This window comes from Poromitra crassiceps, assembly GCF_964638095.1.
Source record: "Poromitra crassiceps genome assembly, chromosome: 30".
In the NCBI taxonomy this organism is placed as follows: domain Eukaryota; kingdom Metazoa; phylum Chordata; class Actinopteri; order Beryciformes; family Melamphaidae; genus Poromitra; species Poromitra crassiceps.
The window spans coordinates 6,419,579-6,443,022 of NC_139652.1; the positions used below are offsets into that span (position 1 = coordinate 6,419,579).

The window sequence follows — 23,444 nt, forward strand, 5'->3', positions numbered from 1 at the left end:
TATTTACCTGGTAACTACCAGGTATTTACCCAGTAATTACAAGTATTTACTGGGTATTTACCTGGTAATTACCAGGGGCCGGTTGCACCAACTGGTCTTAACTATGCCTGGTCGTAACTCCTACGTCGGTCTTAGTTAAGACCATGGACTTACGCCTGTTGCACCAACACGGCTTACGTCTGGTCTTAACTATGCTGGTCGTAGCAATGCGCGTCCATGTGAATTGCCAGGGAATGCACCCTGATTGGATGATGTTGCAAAAAATGTGCCTCGCGACCTGCTTGGAGCACTGTGCCACTACGCTCTCTCAGCCACTACTGTAAAACACCCTCCCTCCTCTCACCCTCCCTCGCTCCGGGGGAAAAATGGCGGCGATTGAGCCAGAAAGACAGTCTGAATGAAATTGAATGTAACGTTCCCAATTCTATGTATTAAATTCTAAAAAATTAACGGCAACATTTTGGAAGGCTAAGCCACACAACTAGCTCATTGTAATCTAACATCATGCTTCAAAAGATGGAGAACTGGCTGTGTTACGATGATGAGGGTAAGGACTCAAAACGGTCTCCGCTGATAAGACACGGAGATCTCTGTTACAGGCAGGCGCTACGCCTCCTCCTGACCAGGCGTAACTCTTACGCCTGGGCGTAGTGAAAAGAAGGCTTAAGCCGTCTTGGTGCAACCGGCGTAGCTGTTAGGTCGTAAAGTTACGACCAACTTAGCTTAAGACCAGTGTAAGACCAGTTGGTGCAACCGGCCCCAGGTAAATACCAGGTAGTTACCCGGTATTTACTAGATATTTTCCTGACAACTACCAGATATTTACCCCGGTAATTACCTGGTATTTACCCAGTAATTATAGATTATAAACCTCCACTATTACCCATCAATTTGTGTAAATGTGACCGTGTTAGGGTGATAATAACTCAGATATTTACCAGGTAATTACCAGGTATTTACTCGACAATGGCCAGGTATTTACCCAGTAATAACCAGGTATTTACCCGGTATTTACCACATATTAACCCGATAACTACCAGGTATTTACCCGGCAATTACCTAGTATTTACCCAGTAATTATACTATACACAATAACTTGTACCATGTACATTCCAAAACGTTATCAAGTAAAACCTCACAAGTTACCCAGTAAGTAAGCTTAAACTGTACTGTAAAAGGAAGCCTTGTTTGTTTCCATGGTATTACCATGTTCTTACTGTACCATATCCTTTGGAATAGAATATCCTATTGTCCCTGCTATCAACACAAACTTGTACTTTAAAAAAAAAATCAAATTGTACATTATCAGCTTTATTTTAGCATTCAAAAGTAGTGCGAGACCCATTCCTGGCTGTTCATTGGCTAATGAGTCACGCAGTTTGGTCCTCCGCTGACGCCACTCTCTCTCTAGAGGACACTACATGTACCATGTAGAGTTGGGTGGTCAAAGGTCAAAGTTCAAGTTCACTGTGACCTCAGGAATGCCGTTTTCTAGCTCGTTAATGTGATATCTCAGGAATGCCTTGGCAGAATTTCTTCGAATTTCCCTCAAACATCCACTTGAACTCGAGGATGTACTGATTAGATTTGGGTGGTCAAAGGGCAAAGTTCAAGGTCACTGTGACCTCACGAATGCCACTTTATAGCTTGTTAACCCGATATCTTAGGAATGCCTTGACGGAATTTCAGCACATTTGGCACAAGTAATTACCTGGTAAATTCTGGACTGTAAAAGGAAGGGTTACAAAATGGGTATATTGTTTTACTGATGAGAGGAAATGAAACAATGAGATAGCCTGTTAACTCAGCCTAAATGCATTTATTTGGTCTCATTTATAAAGTATTTAACATGTGTGTATTGTGTTTTAAATAACACATACATAAAATAAAGTTGTGAATTATCAAACACATATCTCTTCGAAATGGCTGGTTTACCTATTCAAGACAATATAAGGTGATGCCGAAATGGCAGTAAAATAATCAGGGACATTCATTTATGCACAAATTTGCTATTCTCATGATTTATAATAGGTAAGGCCTGAACCGCCATGTTTTTGTCCTTTGTCCTGAACCCATAACCAACCACACAATCTGGGCATGCTCAGTGTGCACCCACCTGGACCTGCAGTTCAGGCATGCTCAGTGTGCAACCACCTGGACCTGCAGTTCAGGCATGCTCAGTGTGCACCCACCTGGACCTGCAGTTCAGGCATGCTCAGTGTGCACCCACCTGGACCAGCAGTTCAGGCATGCTCAGTGTGCACCCACCTGGACCTGCAGTTCAGGCATGCTCAGTGTGCACCCACCTGGACCAGCAGTTCAGGCATGCTCAGTGCACTGTGCACCCACCTGGACCTGCAGTTCAGGCATGCTCAGTGCACTGTGCACCCACCTGGACCTGCAGTTCAGGCATGCTCAGTGTGGACCCACCTGGACCTGCAGTTCAGGCATGCTCAGTGTGCACCCACCTGGACCTGCAGTTCAGGCATGCTCAGTGTGCCCCCACCTGGACCTGCAGTTCAGGCATGCTCAGTGTGCGCCCACCTGGACCTGCAGTTCAGGCATGCTCAGTGTGCGCCCACCTGGACCTGCAGTTCAGGCATGCTCAGTGGGATGTCGACCTGTCCAGAGGCCTCAAGCATGGCGTTCACCATGATCACATGCTGCCCCAAGACACACGCCGCATAGTCGTCGTAACGCAGACGCAGCACCTCTCTGTGGGCTAAACACACACACAAACACACACACACACACACACACACACACACACAAACACACACACACACACACACACACACACCATTATTAGGACAACAAACAGTAGCCTACATAATCTTGAACGTGTGCTGTTGATTTTACAGGACAATTTTTAATGAGCCCCTTATGAGAGGGTACAGTGATGTTAGAGAGAGATTTGGGCTTATCAAGTCTCAGGCAAAGCTTACCTTTGTCAGCCGGCACAGAGATGCTGGCTGTGTGAATCTGGCACTCCCCCTGGTGGAGAGAGTTGTAAGTCACAGCCTTGGACACCATGGTCAGCTGAGCGGTGGTGTCTTCCCCTCCAACATTCTTCACCTAGGGACAGAAATGTATGCATGACTGTGGGTGGATGGATGGATGAATCTTTTTAAGTGGCGGTTATAGTCAGCCAGGCCATGATCAGCAATGATCCACATTAAGTGTCAAAAGGGCATTAAGTGCACTTTGGCAGCAAACAAAGCCCTTACTGTTCTGGCTTTCAGATTTTGTTCAATTAAAACGTATGGGTCATGATTAATTTTCAGTTGTGTCCTTTTGGCACTGAAAAGATTTCACTGAGACCGTTCAATTGATAATACTCATATTCATCCAGAATTGCACTTACTGTAACCCCTTTGGCTCCAAGCCCCTGATACAGTAGTCAGCTGTTGCACTTCCAGTGGTTTCTCTGCACTTACAATGTGTTGCTGCCAGGGTAGGAAATTAACTGTTTTAAACAAGGGCTATTTTTGCGCCTGTGAAATATATTTCGGGGGCATTTTGGATCATTTCCAGGGCAATTTTATCAAATGTTGTGAAATACCTTAGTTGCACCTATGTAGCATGACAGACCAATCAATGACTCTTATCCAACCATATTTTATTTCTAAAAGTTCATGAACAATTACAGTTAAAGATGCCCATTTCCTATATCAACAACACTGCTGATTGCCCGGCATGTTATTAATGTACCTGGCAAACACATGAGTGAACTAGCTGACCAGCTAGCTTGTGCTGCCTGTCACTGAGGTAAATAACACTAGTAGGAGGAGGAGGGGCGGGGGTTGTACGGATGCCTAGTTGGCCATTTTCGAGTCACGCTTTGTAAATGCAGAATAATGTTAAAATACAGAAAGAATTTATTTTATGGGGGCATTTAAAAGCCCCCGTCACCCCAGTTCCAAGGGCAATTCTATATTTTTGGGGGGCATTTTGCCCCAAGCCCCCGCTAATGTCCATCCTGGTTGCTGCACTTGCATGTTGTTCCATTTTTATTTTTAATTAGGCTATAATGAGAGTTGATATGCTGTTTGGAGTTCTGAATAAGGTTTGTGAACCATATCAAACTGGTAGATGTCAAAAAGGCATTGGGATTGACGGACATGACTTCTGTTATACGGATGGAGAGACTTAGGTTCCTGAGGACCAACTCACTTAAGAAGTTTTCGGCTGTCTGGGATCCATTTCTGGCCTACCTCGGTGAGGTTAGGGGCAACAGCTACCTCGATGAGGTTAGGGGCGACAGCTACCTCGATGAGGTTAGGGGCGACAGCTACCTCGATGAGGTTAGGGGCGACAGCTACCTCGATGAGGTTAGGGGCGACAGCTACCTCGGTGAGGTTAGGGGCGACAGCTACCTCGATGAGGTTAAGGGCGACAGCTACCTCGATGAGGTTAGGGGTGACAGCTACCTCGATGAGGTTAGGGGTGACAGCTACCTCGATGAGGTTAAGGGCGACAGCTACCTCGATGAGGTTAGGGGTGACAGCTACCTCGATGAGGTTAGGGGCGACAGCTACCTCGGTGAGGTTAGGGGCGACAGCTACCTCGATGAGGTTAGGGGCGACAGCTACCTCGATGAGGTTAAGGGCGACAGCTACCTCGATGAGGTTAGGGGCGACAGCTACCTCGATGAGGTTAAGGGCGACAGCTAGGGGCGACAGTTGACTTGCCTGGCTGGTATCTCATGGACCCATTGCGTGGGATTCCATGCATGTTCCTTACAAGCACATAAACACTTTGTGTGGTTAATCAATTTAAGCAAAAGCATGGCTATTTGGAGGTATGACTTTGTTATTGGAGAGCAGTGACATGATCTATTGGACTCTATAGGTTTGACATGTTTAGGTTTACAGCTGTAGTGGTCAAGGCAACATCGAGCTAAATCATGGCTAGGATTGCTTTTTTATTCCTATACGAGGACTCAGCGTGACGTCACGTTAGACAACAAACACCTGACTTCCGGGGGACTCCGCAGCAGTGAACTAGTATGAGTTGTGCGAAACAAACATTCATATCTCAAAATTAAAAACTATACATGACATCGCTTCTATTTTGACATTCTGAGTGAGAGCAGAAGTAGCTCAAGAGTTTGATGTGTAATATATGCATGCAGATGAATGATTTTGGGTTTTTCAAAGACAGAAAAGTGGATTTTATGCAACAATGTGGAAGCGGCAACTACAGTATATTTATTTAAAAGAAGAGGATGTTGGGCATCAGATAGCGTCTTCACTTCAAGTTTCTGGCTCAGGTCAGGGTTGCTTTTAATACCTAGACGCGAGAGCGGCCCAGCGGTTTGATTGGAATTGCATACTAATGCTCAGTATGAGCGAGAAGCGCCCGGCTAGCGGGGTAAAGTTCAGCAGTGTTGCATTTTATGTTGTATTGTACGGGCTGTAGCCAGGGATTTCGGGCCCCATGAAAGGATATCACATTGGGCCCATGGATGCCAATTTTGGCCATTTGGGGCCCCTGTCAGTCAAGGGCTCTTGGAATCGTCCACACTCCCCCCCCCCCCCCTGGCTACGGCCCTGATTGTACAGCTGTGTTGGGATGTAACCTTAATGTTTTGTATTTTGGTTTCCATTTCCAGCAACAAACAGGAAAAGACAAGCAACAAAGGTGATATCGTGAACTCTGAGCTTTCAGAAATGTCCTCTTCCGAAGTCATGAAAAGCACAGGAGGGGGGCGTAACACATTCATATGGACTCTTCTACAGGAGGGGGGCGTAACACATTCATATGGACTCTTCTACAGGAGGGGGGCGTAACACATTCATATGGACTCTTCTACAGGAGGGGGGCGTAACACATTCATATGGACTCTTCTACAGGAGGGGGGCGTAACACATTCATATGGACTCTTCTACAGGAGGGGGGCGTAACACATTCATATGGACTCTTCTACAGGAGGGGGGCATAACACATTCATATGGACTCTTCTACAGGAGGGGGGCGTAACACATTCATATGGACTCTTCTACAGGAGGGGGGCGTAACACATTCATATGGACTCTTCTACAGGAGGGGGGCGTAACACATTCATATGGACTCTTCTACAGGAAGGGGGCGTAACACATTCATATGGACTCTTCTACAGGAGGGGGGCGTAACACATTCATATGGACTCTTCTACAGGAGGGGGGCGTAACACATTCATATGGACTCTTCTACAGGAGGGGGGCGTAACACATTCATATGGACTCTTCTACAGGAGGGGGGCGTAACACATTCATATGGACTCTTCTACAGGAGGGGGGCGTAACACATTCATATGGACTCTTCTACAGGAGGGGGGCGTAACACATTCATATGGACTCTTCTACAGGAGGGGGGCGTAACACATTCATATGGACTCTTCTACAGGAGGGGGGCATAACACATTCATATGGACTCTTCTACAGGAGGGGGGCGTAACACATTCATATGGACTCTTCTACAGGAGGGGGGCGTAACACATTCATATGGACTCTTCTACAGGAGGGGGGCGTAACACATTCATATGGACTCTTCTACAGGAAGGGGGCGTAACACATTCATATGGACTCTTCTACAGGAGGGGGGCGTAACACATTCATATGGACTCTTCTACAGGAGGGGGGCGTAACACATTCATATGGACTCTTCTACAGGAGGGGGGCGTAACACATTCATATGGACTCTTCTACAGGAGGGGGGCGTAACACATTCATATGGACTCTTCTACAGGAGGGGGGCGTAACACATTCATATGGACTCTTCTACAGGAGGGGGGCGTAACACATTCATATGGACTCTTCTACAGGAGGGGGGCGTAACACATTCATATGGACTCTTCTACAGGAGGGGGGCGTAACACATTCATATGGACTCTTCTACAGGAGGGGGGCGTAACACATTCATATGGACTCGTTTATTGAGATCAGCCCAAGGCACACTTGTCAAGGCACACCTGTCAAGGCACACCTGTCAAGGCACACCTGTGCAATAATCAGGCTGTTTAATCAGCATCTTGATATGCCACACCTGTCAGGTGGATGGATTATCTTGGCAAAGGAGAAGTGCTCACTAACACATATACTGTATTTGAATTTCATTTAATTTCTGAACAACATTTGAGGGAAATGAACCTTTTGGGCCCTATTCTCCCACAAGCCTTCGGCGCTAAAACGGGCCTTAAACGCAAAAAAACGTGCCTTGCGCCTGTTTTGGGACGATATCAATATGGCTTTAGGCTGCCAAATGCGCTTTAGGCCGAATGGGCGTGGCGCAGTCCCAGAATGGGCCAAAGTGGGCGTGTCGGCGCTAACTACCGGCGTAGTGCTATCTTCGCACCTGGCCTACATTTAACGCTTTGCGCCTTTGAAAACCAGGCCTATTCAGTGCGCCAGTGCACTTGTGCCTCTCCCCTGTCACCCTTCTCTGTCTCTCTCTGAAACCAGGCCTATTCAGTGCGCCAGTGCTCTTCTGCCTCTGAGTCACCCTTCTCTCTCTCTCTCTGACTCCCTCGCTCAAACAGACACAACACATAGCAGCACCCAGCTTCCCATAGGAAATAGCAGTTGTAAGTTGACTGCCTGTGAATGTCCACTCCCAGCATGCAATTGGGTCCTCCATTTCGCTACTAAATAGCAACCAAATGAGCCGAAATAGATATAAAAGGTAGATCTAAAATAATGTGTAATGGTAAGACAACCTGCAATTGTCGAGCATTTCAATATTGGACCAAATAAAACATCGAAATGAAACACCACCCTATGTGAAACATATATGTCCTCTTGAGCCTATATATACCCCTTGTGGGTTTAACGTGATTTAGATAAGTGACAGCGGAACGCGCTTCTGTGATGTGCTATACTGTGATGTCCGCTCCAATAACTTGGCCCTACTTGACATTTAGTTTTACAATAAAAACACATTTATGCAATGACTTTACATAATGTAGGATATATTTATGTGCATCGATCATTCTACCTGCAGCAGGGGAGAGAAAACGATATCTTTCTGGACAAACTTTCACCAATCTAATAGGCTATATTTTTCTAGCTGATGCGTTTAGTAGCCTACATTATTTTCACTTTGATCTTGCTATAGTGTAGCGTATTTACATGCTTGCAGTATTGAAACTGCAGTTAGATTGGTTTGAGAAGCATAATAATATGGAATAATAGCCTATAATGCAGTCAGACAGACAGACTGGATGAAGGGAGGGGGGGGGGCAGAGCGTTTGGCTTTCGTCTGGTTTTGCGGGATCACTGGAATTGGAGCTAAAAAGGCAAGCGTGCGATTCGTTTATTGCAGTTATCCAATGAGCATGACGGTGCATAATTTTACGCTTAAAAGGCGTGGTTGTAATGGTTGAGGCTGCGTCTAGCGCCAGCACGACGATATCAAGTGCGCTGGTCCACGCCCACTGATTTGAGCTGCGCCAGGCGTTCGGCCTAGAAACAGCGCCGATGCAACGATAGGGACCTTTGTGTGCATAGAATTTTATTTTTATTTTTTTATTTTGTGTGTGTGTGTGTGTGTGTGTGTGTGTGTGTGTGTGTGTGTGTGTGTGTGTGTGTGTGTGTGTACTTCCCCTACAATGGTCTAACTGAGCATGTACAATATATACAAAAGGTTTAATGGTGTGAGATTTAATATCAATAACCTTAGCACAGTGGTGAGAGCCAGGGTAAACTGTAACCCTTCTTCAGACCACAGCATGCCGCGAATAGAACCGATAAATATTGTGAGTTTTTTTTATCTTCTACCATATATATTAGTTGGCACAGCCCTTAGTTGAAGTATTCTGTAGTTCAGGGGTCCACACTCTTTTTCAGCCCAAGGACCCCTTGGTTGATAGAGAAACAGAGCAGGGAGGGACCCCCTACAATAAAAAAAAAAGTTTTAAGTTTTAAGCGTGCCCTATAATAACATTTATAATCCAGCGCAGAAGTAAACTGTTCCTTTGTAGGAAATTGTGATAAAGCTTTACCATATTATTGTAGTATTGTTCTTATTGTGGTCCCTCGTGTTTGTTGTTTATGTTCATTGATGGGTCATTAATTTGTTTGCCTCGTGCGTATCAGTCAGTCTCTGTGTCTCTCTGAAGCCTCGGCCGGTAATGAGCTCCCAGGTGGAGGAGGAACATCATGCAGGACCTGCTAATGAGTTCCCTGGCCTTGGAGGTGTGAACAGTCTGATCTGCCTGCATCCAAAAACAAACCATCCTTCACACCTCTAATTGATGTTTATATCACACCAATTATTACATCAGACAACAAAGCAAACTTTCATCGTTCAAACTTTATTAGCTGTCATCTGTGCAGGAATAAACAGCAATATTTTATGAAAACACAGCACTGTAACACACAGGTAAGTAAGTAAAACTACATAACACCTAAAAATGTTGTCCATTTTAAAGTAAAATGCTTCAATCTGGTGCACTTTGAGGGCAAAATTAATATTATATAAAGAACTACAGACATCATATTAGATTAATATCCTCTTTACTGTGCTGTTGCTTTACAATGATACAAAAAATAAATGTCTCCTCACATAATATATATTCTGCATACAGGTCACATATGGCAGAATACTGCTCAATTAAATACAATGGCCCATCTACACAAACATCACTTACAGGGGAGTTACTTACCCATTCACTTCAATAGAACTGTCCCCAAAGTCTAGCCCCAATACCTTCACACACAGAGAGGAAGCAAATTGTTGCATTTCTGATCAACTATGCCATATATCATGTTATTTATGAGGGCTTTAAAACATCAATGACAGATGAATAGATCTGGGGGCCGGGGCTATTTTCCTAAAAAAAGAAAAAAAGAAAATACAGAGGTCATGACCTCAGTGTCCTCAATGGTAGCTACGGGCATGCTTAGCCTACCCGACCAATCAACAACCAACCATAAGAATGACATTGTGTTCGTCCAATGAAATGTCATCTTCAACTGGGTTTGAGCTTTGAGGCATTTGTAGCGCCATCAACCGAACGAGGAAGTGGATCCCTGACTGGCATTTTCCTGCTCTTTTTTTTAATCGCGCAGTAAGTTAGCTAGTTGAATTAGCAAACATAACATGAACGGATTTGGAGCTGGGTGCTAAAAGATGTTAACACGTTCACTGCCGTTGACGAGATATCTCGTCTTAAAAAAAAAACGGTTGACTGCCGTTGACGAGATATCTCGTCTTAAAAAAAAAAAAAAAAATTTGACGGTGGGACGTCGATCAACCCCTTTTACATCTCATATTAAAATATGGGAGGTATTGAATGTGTATAATCTATTTTACCGACCCACTAAGTGGCGACAGTGCTCTCCAGACGAGAGAAAGCCAAGCAAAAACAGCCGCGTGAGGAAGCCATTCTCATGAAAATGGATTGGCGAAAACGCTTTCGCTTTCGCGCAGGGAGCTGGTGGTGGGGGATTGCAAATTTGCATAATAGATTACGGGTGGAACACACTTTGAAACACGCAGCATAAATAAGACCAGAATCGCAAAAGCTTCATCAAAGCTCTCAACCGAAACCCCAAGAAACGAGCGAGCCCATCCAGACCCGCCCAAAGAGCAGCCGCCAGCAGACAGGCAGCAGCAGCAGCAGCAACTCGCTTGTGACACGCCCGCTGCAGAGCCAGGGAGGCAGGAGGAGAACACACATGGAGGGAGGAGTTTGAAGGAGAGGGGGGTTTCCTGCTGTTATGGAGGAAATTACTGTTCAAAACTATTGTTTAGATGTCTGACGTCTTACTGATGCCAAAAATGAATGGTTAAAGTGACTGTTCTATCGAATTTCACAAAAAGGCATTTTTCTCAGCTTAAATTTTCAGACGCTGAAACCATGCTGTATTCAAGTGCTAATGCCTACATAACTACTAACTCTACAAACTAACTCTTTTAGACAGAGAAAGCACACATTCTATTAGTTCTTTTGAGATATTTTGTGTTCACAAAATCTTAGCAGAAAATAATCCTCGGCTGTTGAAAGATGAGCCAGAATCCTCAAAAAAAAACCTTGGCAGAAGCTACCTACAGTAAAAAAAAAACGGCTGGCAGTGAATGTGTTAAGAGAACAGCTGGAGGCTGCACGGTGACACTGATCAAGTTCAAGCAAGTCACTCATTTAAGGTCAAGTTATTCAGGTCTTCTGGTAAATTCGGCGTGTATATGGTCCGACAAGCAGCGCTTTATAATATTGTTTCACGCTGCTTTGCTGATAACCAGGACAACCTTAAACTGCCCCAATTTTAAACTGAATTTGGCGTCACTTTTCCCTCCATGCAATGCAATGAAAACGTGGGTTGGAAATAGAGTGGAGTGTTTTTGATTGATTTAGTCATCAAATCTTTCACTGACAGACTAACTGTAAATAACTCTATGTTATTTTCAGGTGAATGCTCACAAGGTCACAGCCACTCTCTCTCGCTCCTGTGCCTAATGCTGCGCACACCTGTTGTGTTGTATACAAACCACACAGCTGTTCCATGGCTATGATGTCCCTCTCCTGCATCTTATTTTTCTCAATCATTTGCGTTGAAAATGTGACAAAATTCACCCCAATTAACATAACAGAACTTATATCAAAAACACACAGAGGTAGGTGTCTAGTAATGTCTAGGTGTCTAGGTACTAGTGTAAAATAATATGATGCCGTGAGTTTTTTCCTCCTTCCTCACATATTTTCAAACTCACCAGCCGCCACTGGTGTGTGTGTGTGTGTGTGTGTGTGTCTGGGTGTGTGTGTGTGTGTGTGTGTGTGTGTGTTGAATGCATTTGCTAGCATATAGCTAGCATATAGCTAGCATATAGCTAGCATATAGCCGTTGGCCATGGTACCGCCTGCCTCTTATGCAAAAATCCATCTTCTTTTTAACTTTTCCTCAGTAGGAAACCCATGAAACGATAAATAATGCTGTTTCTTCTTTGAATTTTTTATGTAATTATTAATGTGATGTGTGTAGTTCTTCATAGATCTAGTCTCTTTTGCTCTCAAAGTGCACCAGATTGATGCATTTTACTTTTAAAAGTAAGACCCGGGGGGGGGGGGGGACGACATGCCATGCCAAATGTCCCCACCACTTTCCAAATCAAACCTATCCCCTTGGTTGCTCGAGTGACATCACTGATGACAGCACAACTGCCCGAGTGACATCACAGTTGAGCAACCCACTGGCTGCGTCACTTCCGTCACTTAGCCAATTTTATAACTGACTAAGGCCATGTTCACATTACAGGCAAATCCGATTTGCGGCTAAAGTCATTAATCATCATTATTTTGATTGGTTTCCCAAATCTGATTTGGGAGTGTGTCCGCACTGCCACAAATCTGATTTGGGCAAGTGTTCAAGTCGGATCTGTGTGTCCAGACCTCCATATGTGGTTTGGGACAAGTGACCCAAATCAGACTTGGAGCGTCCAGACTCATAAAACCAATCTGGATAGAATCATTAATAGGTCATTAAAGTTCACAAATCAGATTTGGCCTCCTAGTCTGAACATGGCCTTAGATAAGATCACAGTTGGGCAAATGCAAATTCACTCAACACACACACACACACACACACACACACACACACACACACACACACACACACACACACACACACACACACACACACACACACACACACACACACACACACACACACACACACACACACACACACACACACACACCTGCCCCATCACTTCCGTCACAAATCGTGATTGACATTGCACCGGGCACAGACACCCAGAAACCACTTAGCGACTTTTATTGAAGAAGATTCGTACACGATCACAGTTGCTGGAGTGACATCACTGATGAGATCACAAGTGCCCGACTGACTTCACAGTTAAGCAACACACTGGCTGCGTCACTTCCGTCACTTTCGTGACTGACAGACACTGCCCACCTAGGCCATTTTAACCAGAGAAGATGGTGCATTTTGCAAAGGGAACAGTGGATTTGGAAGCACCTGGACTACAGGCTCAAACCTGCTGAAGCACCTGGGCTACAGGGTTAAACCTGCTGAAGCACCTGGGCTACAGGGTCAAACCTGCTGAAACACCTGGACTACAGGGTTAAACCTGCTGAAGCACCTGGGCTACAGGGTCAAACCTGCTGAAGCACCTCGGCTACAGAGTTAAACCTGCTGAAGCACCTGGGCTACAGGGTTAAACCTGCTGAAGCACCTGGGCTACAGGGTCAAACCTGCTGAAGCACCTGGGCTACAGGGTCAAACCTGCTGAAGCACCTGGGCTACAGGCTCAAACCTGCTGAAGCACCTGGGCTACAGGGTTAAACCTGCTGAAACACCTGAGGGTCAAACCTGCTGAAGCACCTGGGCTACAGGGTTAAACCTGCTGAAACACCTGGGCTACAGGGTCAAACCTGCTGAAGCACCTGGGCTACAGGGTTAAACCTGCTGAAACACCTGGGCTACAGGGTTAAACCTGCTGAAGCACCTGGGCTACAGGGTCAAACCTGCTGAAGCACCTGGGCTACAGGGTCAAACCTGCTGAAGCACCTGGGCTACAGGCTCAAACCTGCTGAAGCACCTGGGCTACAGGGTTAAACCTGCTGAAACACCTGGGCTACAGGGTCAAACCTGCTGAAGCACCTGGGCTACAGGGTCAAACCTGCTGAAGCACCTGGGCTACAGGGTCAAACCTACTGAAACACCTGGACTACAGGGTTAAACCTGCTGAAACACCTGGGCTACAGGGTTAAACCTGCTGAAGCACCTGGGCTACAGGGTCAAACCTGCTGAAGCACCTGGGCTACAGGGTTAAACCTGCTGAAGCACCTGGGCTACAGGGTCAAACCTGCTGAAGTACCTCGGCTACAGGCTCAAACCTGCTGAAGCACCTGGACTACAGGGTCAAACCTGCTGAAACACCTGAGCTACAGGGTCAAACCTGCTGAAGCACCTGGACTACAGGGTCAAACCTGCTGAAGCACCTCGGCTACAGGCTCAAACCTGCTGAAGCACCTGGACTACAGGGTCAAACCTGCTGAAACACCTGGGCTACAGGGTTAAACCTGCTGAAGCACCTGGGCTACAGGGTCAAACCTGCTGAAGCACCTCGGCTACAGGCTCAAACCTGCTGAAGCACCTGGACTACAGGGTTAAACCTGCTGAAGCACCTCGGCTACAGGCTCAAACCTGCTGAAGCACCTGGACTACAGGGTCAAACCTGCTGAAACACCTGGGCTACAGGGTTAAACCTGCTGAAGCACCTCGGCTACAGGCTCAAACCTGCTGAAGCACCTGGACTACAGGGTCAAACCTGCTGAAACACCTGGGTTACAGGGTCAAACCTGCTGAAGCACCTGGGCTACAGGCTCAAACCTGCTGAAGCACCTGGGCTACAGGGTTAAACCTGCTGAAGCACCTGGACTACAGGGTTAAACCTGCTGAAACACTGGACTACAGGGTTAAACCTGCTGAAGCACCTGGGCGACAGGGTTAAACCTACTGAAGCACCTGGACTACAGGGTTAAACCTGCTGAAACACCTGGGCTACAGGGTTAAACCTGCTGAAGCACCTGGGCTACAGGGTCAAACCTGCTGAAACACCTGGACTACAGGCTCAAACCTGCTGAAACACCTGGACTACAGGCTCAAACCTGCTGAAGCACCTGGGCTACAGGGTCAAACCTGCTGAAACACCTGGGCTACAGGCTCAAACCTGCTGAAGCACCTGGGCTACAGGCTCAAACCTGCTGAAGCACCTGGGCTACAGGCTCAAACCTGCTGAAGCACCTGGACTACAGGGTTAAACCTGCTGAAACACCTGGGCTACAGGGTCAAACCTGCTGAAGCACCTGGGCTACAGGGTTAAACCTGCTGAAGCACCTGGACTACAGGGTTAAACCTGCTGAAACACTGGACTACAGGGTTACACCTGCTGAAGCACCTGGGCTACAGGGTTAAACCTGCTGAAGCACCTGGACTACAGGGTTAAACCTGCTGAAACACCTGGGCTACAGGGTTAAACCTGCTGAAGCACCTGGGCTACAGGGTCAAACCTGCTGAAACACCTGGGCTACAGGGTTAAACCTGCTGAAACACCTGAGGGTCAAACCTGTTGAAACACCTGGGCTACAGGGTCAAACCTGCTGAAACACCTGGGCTACAGGGTCAAACCTGCTGAAACACCTGAGGGTCAAACCTGCTGAAACACCTGGGCTACAGGGTTAAACCTGCTGAAACACCTGAGGGTCAAACGTGCTGAAACACCTGGGCTACAGGGTTAAACCTGCTGAAACACCTGGGCTACAGGGTTAAACCTGCTGAAACACCTGAGGGTCAAACCTGCTGAAACACCTGGGCTACAGGGTCAAACCTGCTGAAACACCTGGGCTACAGGGTTAAACCTGCTGAAACACCTGGGCTACAGGGTTAAACCTGCTGAAACACCTGAGGGTCAAACCTGCTGAAACACCTGGGCTACAGGGTCAAACCTGCTGAAACACCTGGGCTACAGGGTCAAACCTGCTGAAACACCTGGGCTACAGGGTCAAACCTGCTGAAACACCTGAGGGTCAAACCTGCTGAAACACCTGAGGGTCAAACCTGCTGAAACACCTGAGGGTCAAACCTGCTGAAACACCTGAGGGTCAAACCTGCTGAAGCACCTGGGCTACAGGGTCAAACCTGCTGAAACACCTGGGCTACAGGGTTAAACCTGCTGAAACACCTGGGCTACAGGGTCAAACCTGCTGAAACACCTGGGATACAGGGTTAAACCTGCTGAAACACCTGGGCTACAGGGTTAAACCTGCTGAAACACCTGGGCTACAGGGTCAAACCTGCTGAAGCACCTGGGCTACAGGGTTAAACCTGCTCAACTTACTCAATGAGAAATTAACCTGATGTTCCAGACAATGTTGGCTCAGATTTACCAAGTTTGTGATGGAACTATGTTACCATGTACGCAGCTCAAACGCCTGTTGGACCTGATTGGACGGTGCAGTGTGTCAGGAGAATCGGAGGTGTATATAGAGACAGACAGATACAGTAGTAAGACAGATGCTAAGATATCTCTCCTTAGCTTCTCTCTCTCTCTCTCTCTCTCTCTCTCTCTCTCTCTCTCTCTCTCTCTCTCTCTCTCTCTCTCTCTTTCTCTCTCTCTCTCTCTCTTCCAGTCCTGAACCCTCTGTCTCTGGGTTGGGGTTATGATGTCTTTGTGTTTAGGATTGGAGTGACTTTGTGTTGTCTGATCCAATCTAAGGAATTATGCTATTTCTAACAATGCTCAGAATGTTCATCACGTCATCTCTATAGCAACTTACTGTAATATGTCTCTGAATCAGTGCTAATTTGATCTGTTCTGTCATTGCTTGTTATGTTTAGGGTTTGGGTGTTTTTAGGTTTAGGGTTAGGTTGTCGTGTTTAGGGTTAGGTTGTCTTTAGGTTTAGGGTTAGGTTGTCTTTAGGTTTAGGGTTAGGTTGTCTTTGTGTTTAGGGTTGTCTTTGTGTTTATGATGACGACTTTTGCAGAGCAACAGTGTTTCCCAGGCTCGAATGCGTCTTGTCTCCGGACACAGTTCAGTGTGGGAACCCAGGTCACCCTGTATGCGGTGTTTCTTCTCGGCATGCTGGTTACCGTTGTGGGGAACTCTCTCGTCGTTGTGTCCATCGCTCATTTCAAGCAGCTGCAGAATCCCACCAACGTGCTGATTCTGTCTCTGGCGGCGGCCGACCTGCTGCTGGGCATCACTGTGATGCCGTTCAGCGCCTGGCGGGCGGTTCAGGGCTGCTGGTTCTACGGAGATGCTTTCTGCCTGCTGCACTCCACCTTCGACTTTTTCCTCACCTCTGTCTCCATCTTCCACCTCGTCTGCATCGCTGTGGACCGTCATGAAGCCGTATGCAACCCTCTGCATTACTCCCGGAACATCACCATGTCGGTAGCCTGGCTCATGGTATTTGCCAGCTGGGCGCTGGCTGCTCTCTACTCTTACGGACTGCTGTACTCGAACGCCAATGTTGCCGGTTTAGAAGCATACCTGGTATCAATCTACTGCCTGGGCAGCTGCAACCTGCTATTTAACACCCTGTGGGGAACTCTCGACACTCTCATTGCCTTTCTCTTTCCTTGCACTGTAATGGTCGGCCTGTACACGAAAATATTTTGTGTGGCTAAAGAGCACGTAAGAAAGATTGAAGACATCAGCCATTGTGTAAATGACAAAGGGAGAGGCGGACAGATCAAACGCTCTGAGCACAAGGCAGCGAGGACTCTGGGTATTGTAGTCGGTGCTTTCATCTTTTGTTGGCTGCCTTTCTTTCTGAATTCTATCATCGATGCCTACACCGGCTTCAGCACGCCTGCTGCCCTGTTTGAAGTCTTTGTTTGGTTGGGTTACTTCAACTCAACCTTGAACCCAATTATTTATGCCTTGTTTTATCCTTGGTTCAGGAAATGTTTCCGTCTTATTGTCACTCTGCAAATATTCAACTGCGATTCTTCAACCATCAATTTATTTGGGAATTGACCCGCAAATATACCATAAATCCATCTGTTAATTGATCAAGTTATGCCAGGAGATCATGTGGTTCATATTTCCAAATGTGCTGTAGATCTTATTTATTCTTTTCAAGGTTTGAGGTGCTACTTGTATGAAGGAGAGGTCTTTGTTGCTTGTCTGTAGTGTTTATCAGCAATCTTCTAAAGAACATTGACATGTTTTGTCTAGATGCAAATTAACTCAATGTTAGAGGTAATTTTCTGTAACATCATGCCTGATCTCAGTGCGGTGTGGCTCTGCCCTTGATTACTTTGGTCTCTTTACTCATTGATCTTTTCAAGCTACAGTATATTCTATGGTGATTCTTTTTTCATCAATGTACACATGGCCCAGATGGTTGAAGTTATTTCAATGAAAAATAAAGATCAAGCTTTGCATTAGCATAAACAAAAAAGTGTGTTTTTCTTATTTAAAAAAAACTTACATGGATTTTGCAAACATTTTAGGGTGCAATGCAACTTGGTCAAATTGGTATCTGACACAGATTTGCTGTTTTTCCCATGCTGTCCTATGTTAAAATGTGGGACACATGCTTCAAACAGGACATATTAAAATCTTATTTTTTATTCAAGCTGATGCTATTATTAATTATATTGAATTATAATAATTTATTATTATCACCCGTAATGACCAGAAAACCTGATCCTGGTAATTGTGAATACTAATATAATTTTCCTTAATTGCAATTACAAGTGACAGAAAAGATCAACAAATCTAAATGTGTTTGCATGGTATGTGTGGGTGTTCTGATGTTACAGTATTACCCTTTCTGTATGACTTTCTTCTTCAAACTCCCACGAGTCCACTCCACTAGTTGAATTAAACGGAATTGTACGGTGTCTGAGATTGATGGAATCATATCGAATTAGTGTCGCCATGTTTTTTGTTTTATTATCAAGAAGCATATGGTATCTGAGAGGGGAAGATAATAAGATGCACACCCCTAGTATAAACAGATCACACACGGTCCAGCTCAGCCATATAGGCTACTAGGTTTTTTTTTTCTTGGGTCGTGTGTTGGTTTTCCTCCTGTCTCCCCAATTTTTGGAGTCTCCAGCCACCACTGAAGCACATACAAGCACATACATGTTCACACTAGCCTGAGATTTGATCTTGCTCATCTACTTGATTTGATCTGGGTTAGGGTTAGGTAAAAGCCTGCACCCTTGTAGCCGGCACACGCAGTCTCCTCTCCACATTAGCAGGACCAAGAGGAGCAGCACCAGCAATGGCATATCTCTGCTCTGCTGTGCAGGCCAGGCCAGGCTAAACAGCTCTACAGCTCAAGGCTCTTATAAAGATTCAAAAACAAGGGAACTCTCACAGCCTCAGGAGCCTACCGGACACCTGCAGCGTTTTTTTTCTTTTTGTCAGATAAAATAGTACAATACACTGTTATATAATATACTATATTATTAATATATATATTATAATATACTGTAGTACTGTTTCAATGGCTGACATTCTGATTCAAGTGTAAGATAGATCATTTGTTCTTCAATCAAATAAAGAAGAAAATGCATTGGGTTTGCAAGAGCTCATTTGCCAGTCTGAGAAATGAACCCAAACAACAACAAATATACTGTATACATGATCGGGATTAATGTCAATGACAGCAACGGCAATTAATTATAATAGTACCCTATTGCATTCATGAATTAAATGTGTTTTTATTGAAACAAGTTCTTGTCATTCTAATATGCCTATTGTATTCACTCATCATGGTGATTTTGATGGCATTTTACCCATCATGTTCTTTTTTGTATTCTTTTCTGGCTTCAATAAGATTATGTAACATTTTGGAATAAAAATACAGATTAGCAGTCCAAAACTGGAGCCCAGAATTGCAAATATCTCCACAGCAACACTGAACTTCCCTGGAGAGCTGAGATACGCTGGGATAAAGGTGATCCAGACCGCACAGAATATCAGCATGCTGAAGGTGATGAATTTGGCTTCATTGAAATTATCAGGCAGGTTCCGAGCCAAAAAAGCTAGAAAGAAACATAACATAGCCAGGACTCCTATATACCCCAACACAGCCCAGAAGCCTACAGCTGAGCCTAATGCACATTCCAAGATGATTTTGTCTTTAACAAGTTTAAAATTATTGTAAGGAAAAGGAGGGGAGATAGTTAGCCAAAGTATGCAAATCAGGACCTGTATGAGAGTGAAAGCCAGAACGCTGAGTCTCTGCTGAGCAGGGCCGAACCATTTCATGATATTACTCCCTGGAAGTGTAGCCCTGAAGGCCAGTAACACCACTATAGTTTTCCCCAGAACACAAGACATGCAGAGGACAAAGGTGATCCCAAATGCTGTGTGTCGCAGCATGCAGGACCACTCAGAGGGCCGGCCGATGAAGGTCAGAGAACACAGGAAACACAGAGCCAGGGAGAAGAGCAGCAGGAAGCTCAGCTCAGAGTTGTTGGCCTTGACTATGGGGCTGTTCCTGTATCTGAAGAAGATGAAAGCCACCATAGCAGTCATGCATGTTCCTAACAGGGCCGCCCCCGCGAGCAGTGCTCCCATAATCTCTTCATATGATAGAAACTCTGTCTCCTTCTTCTCACACTCATCTCTTTCCTCGTTTGACCAGAATTCAGGATGGCATCGCTCACAGGTGATGGAATCTACAAGTTAAAATCAAAACAGATATGAGATTTCCTGACAGGGGCGGACTGGGGTAAAAAAAAGTGGCCCGGGAATATTTATCTCTGGTCGGCCCACTCTGATAACGACGATAATGACATGATAACGACAAAGCATTTGTTGGATAGGGTCTGGGTCTTTAGAGACCTTAATTCCTACATTGTTGAGATTTTTCATACTGTGAGAGGCACCCCTTTAAAAATGGACATGCCAGTAATTACCTCGACAAAGTTTTGCCTAACTTTGGAATCATTATAATCACATAATGCTAATCAACCATTTTCTCTAAATCAGAACAAGACTACAGTACACAGTTATCCAAAATTTGACATTCAAATGTGATGATGACATTAATTTTTTTATTAATATTTTTTTTCCAGATTTTTTTTATCCCATTTTTATCCCCCATTAGTGCAAATTTTAATTTATTTATCCTGGTTGCTGCTCCACCCTCTGCCAATCTGGGGAGAGCCGAAACTGGCTCCATGCTTCTTTCGAGACATGGGCAGTAGCCAGCCGCTTCTTTTCACCTGACAGGGGAAGCTTCACCGGTAGGACATAGCACGTGGGAGGATCACGCTATTCCAACGAGTTCCCCTCCCTCCAAACAGGCGCCCCGAACGACCAGAGGAGGCACCACCACTTCAGCGACCAGGATATTGCATGTTTTGGTGAGGGGTTCCTATATGAAGGAAATCCCCAGGGGGCATGGGGAGAACCTGCAAACTCCACACAGAAAGGCCCTTTTGACGACCCCACCCAGGCGGTGGGCACTCGAGGACATGCGGACGGGCACGCACTCCTTCAGCGCTCACAGCGTCCCAGGTAGGAATCAAACCCAGGACCTTCTAGCTGTGAGGCGACAGCGCTACCACTGTGCCACAGTGCCCCCTGAAATAAATGTTTACTATGAATTGTACTGTATATAAACTTATGAACACTGGTATTATATTTGAATATTTATTTGATTGCTGATATCGAATTTACAGGCGTTCTATTCTGATCCATTAAATAATAGTACCTGTGGTGTTGCTGATTTCTCCCTCTGCACATGGTATACAGTCGTAGCAGCAGACCGGCTTTTCTTTCTGGAGGACCTTACGGGTTCCTGGGGGACAGCTCTCACTGCACACTGACACAGGCACCTGCAGGAACAAAAAAGCAGCATGAGATACACTTTGATATGCTGTTGTCTTTACAAGTCACCATTTAATAATCCTGCAGGTTAACAATCCATGAATGATCATACAGTATTAACCTGTTCTGAGTTCTGTGCCCAAACTAAGGACTTAGTGTGCAGATTGAGCTGTTTTCCTGCAGGTAAAGATGCGTCGTAAAAACCAACGTTGACAAACTCCACACTGCCATTTTCTTCCGGCTGCCAGTTTATGATGTCATACTTTGCTGCTGGGTCTCCGTTCTCATCAAAGTAAACGTCCTCCCCCTCCTTTGTCTTGAACTGAATCTTTTTGATGTGCTGCAAAATCTAAGTAGATAGATGATACTTTACTTATTCCATTCAATCTAAACCACCTCGTATTTGCTCTGCAGAATGATGGACATGCAACAATTTATTAAACAATACTGTTAAAATTCAGACTTCAGTGTTCAACTCACCATGAATGGATCTGGTTGTACCTTATTGTCACATATCTCTTTGCAGCCAAGAACACTATGTAGTGCGTGAGCCACAGCATACACTGCTTTATAGACATTGTTAAAAAAGGGCATGTATGACATATCAGTGAAAACGTGTTGCTGCCCAGACAGATCTTCAGATCCTGTACAGTCTCTCTGATTCCCTCCTGAGCCCTTCGCCTGCTCGAACCTACAGTCAAACATTGTCTCCCATAATTCTGTAAACAATTCATCGCTAGTTGAACTGAGAGACTTTACATCCAACATGAAGTCTCTCATGCCTGTGACGTCGACCCTGGGGATGGACAGCGCTATAGCACCGTCCAGGATGTGGTGCTGTCCATTCATATTTACAATGTGGGCATCAATGATCCATTCCACAGTGCCTACCCACTGGTACCCAGTCAGGTTGTGGGGGGCCATCTCATGTAATAGTGCTTCCATATCAGGGGGGGAGAGGAAAGTGAAAATCACCTTGGAAGTGGAAGCTTTGATAATGTCAACTATTGCCAGTATTTTGTGTGGTGGATCTGTTCTAAATAAGGCTACAGAATACTCGAGACAGATGCCCAGCTGCTGGGCCGTCTCTATGAATATCGCCATGCCGTTATTTCCATAATCATCATTGCTCCTTATTGCCCCGAGCCAAGTCCAGCCAAAGTGCTTGACCAACTGGGCCAGACCTCTGCCCTGGTGGAAGTCACTGGGCATTGTTCTGAGGAAGGATGGGTACCGGACTTTGTCACTGAGACAAGCACAGCTGGCCCAGTGGCTGATCTAGGGAGTAGAAAGGAATGATATTCCCAAGATGAGGATGCAAAATTCTAAAACAATGTGCACGGGAAAACAGAGAGCACATTAGCAGTAATTCTCTTAAAACTGCCGTTACTGTGGGCAGTTTAGACAAATTGCAGTATAATAATGACTCTATTATCAAGAAAATAAAACAAAAATAAATAGATCAAACTGTGGCCCCGGTCCATTACAGCACATGATTATACATTCAGTGTAAAAAGCAAAATAAAAAACGACCCACCAATGGGATATGGAACGGTCCGATGACAGTGGATATAGCTGTGGAAGCAGAGGAGTAGCTGTCTCCTATAATAGCCAGCACTTGGGCCGGTCTGGTGCAGGGTGCCTTGGAGGCTGTGGATATATTCTCATTACCATTAGCCAAGACCAGTGCCACCCTTACTGCCCTCGCAAGTGAGCCACAGGAATCATAGATCCTGTAGCCCAGAAAGATGCCAGGCAGCAAGTCTGTGCTGTTGTTAATCTCCTCAATGGCAAAGAGCATAGCCGGAGCAAACTGGAGCTCACTGAAATCCAAACTTGACCCAGACAGTTATAAATAGTTGGTGTTATAGCCAGTAAGTGAAACTATGAGCAACCATTTCTTATTTCACACTATTTCATAACCTATTTTTAATCCATTTTGTATATCCAGTTCTTCTAATCTTCTATCTTACTTACAGTATGTCAAACAGCTTGCTGCAGTGTGATTTACCTTGTGCACTGCAGTGGCGGTGGTCTGTGCATGTAGGTGTCCTGTCTGTCCTTCCAGCTGCTGTGGAAAGGGAAGATTCCACCCAAAAGAATGTCCCCGTTCTTAGACAGCTGGGGGATCTCCGGC

The 23,444-nt window shown here is 45.4% G+C and overlaps 2 protein-coding genes across 2 annotated transcripts; one reads left to right on the plus strand and one right to left on the minus strand.

Annotated features, from left to right (window-relative positions):
* Nucleotides 1-16,471: 16,471 nt before the first annotated feature.
* LOC310800681 (trace amine-associated receptor 13c-like) lies at nt 16,472-17,485 on the plus strand (the record flags this gene model as incomplete). Its single annotated transcript, XM_083663297.1, has 1 exon — nt 16,472-17,485. The coding sequence occupies one exon, from the start codon at nt 16,472-16,474 to the stop codon at nt 17,483-17,485; it is 1,014 nt and encodes a 337-aa protein (XP_083519423.1).
* Nucleotides 17,486-19,237: 1,752 nt separating this feature from the next.
* On the minus strand, nt 19,238-23,108 carry LOC310800682 (extracellular calcium-sensing receptor-like; the record flags this gene model as incomplete). The annotated part of the gene is made up of 5 exons (XM_083663298.1): nt 19,238-20,151; nt 21,192-21,315; nt 21,516-21,647; nt 22,358-22,585; nt 22,845-23,108. The coding sequence occupies 5 exons, from the start codon at nt 23,106-23,108 to the stop codon at nt 19,238-19,240; spliced, it is 1,662 nt and encodes a 553-aa protein (XP_083519424.1).
* Between the last annotated feature and the right edge of the window lie 336 nt (nt 23,109-23,444).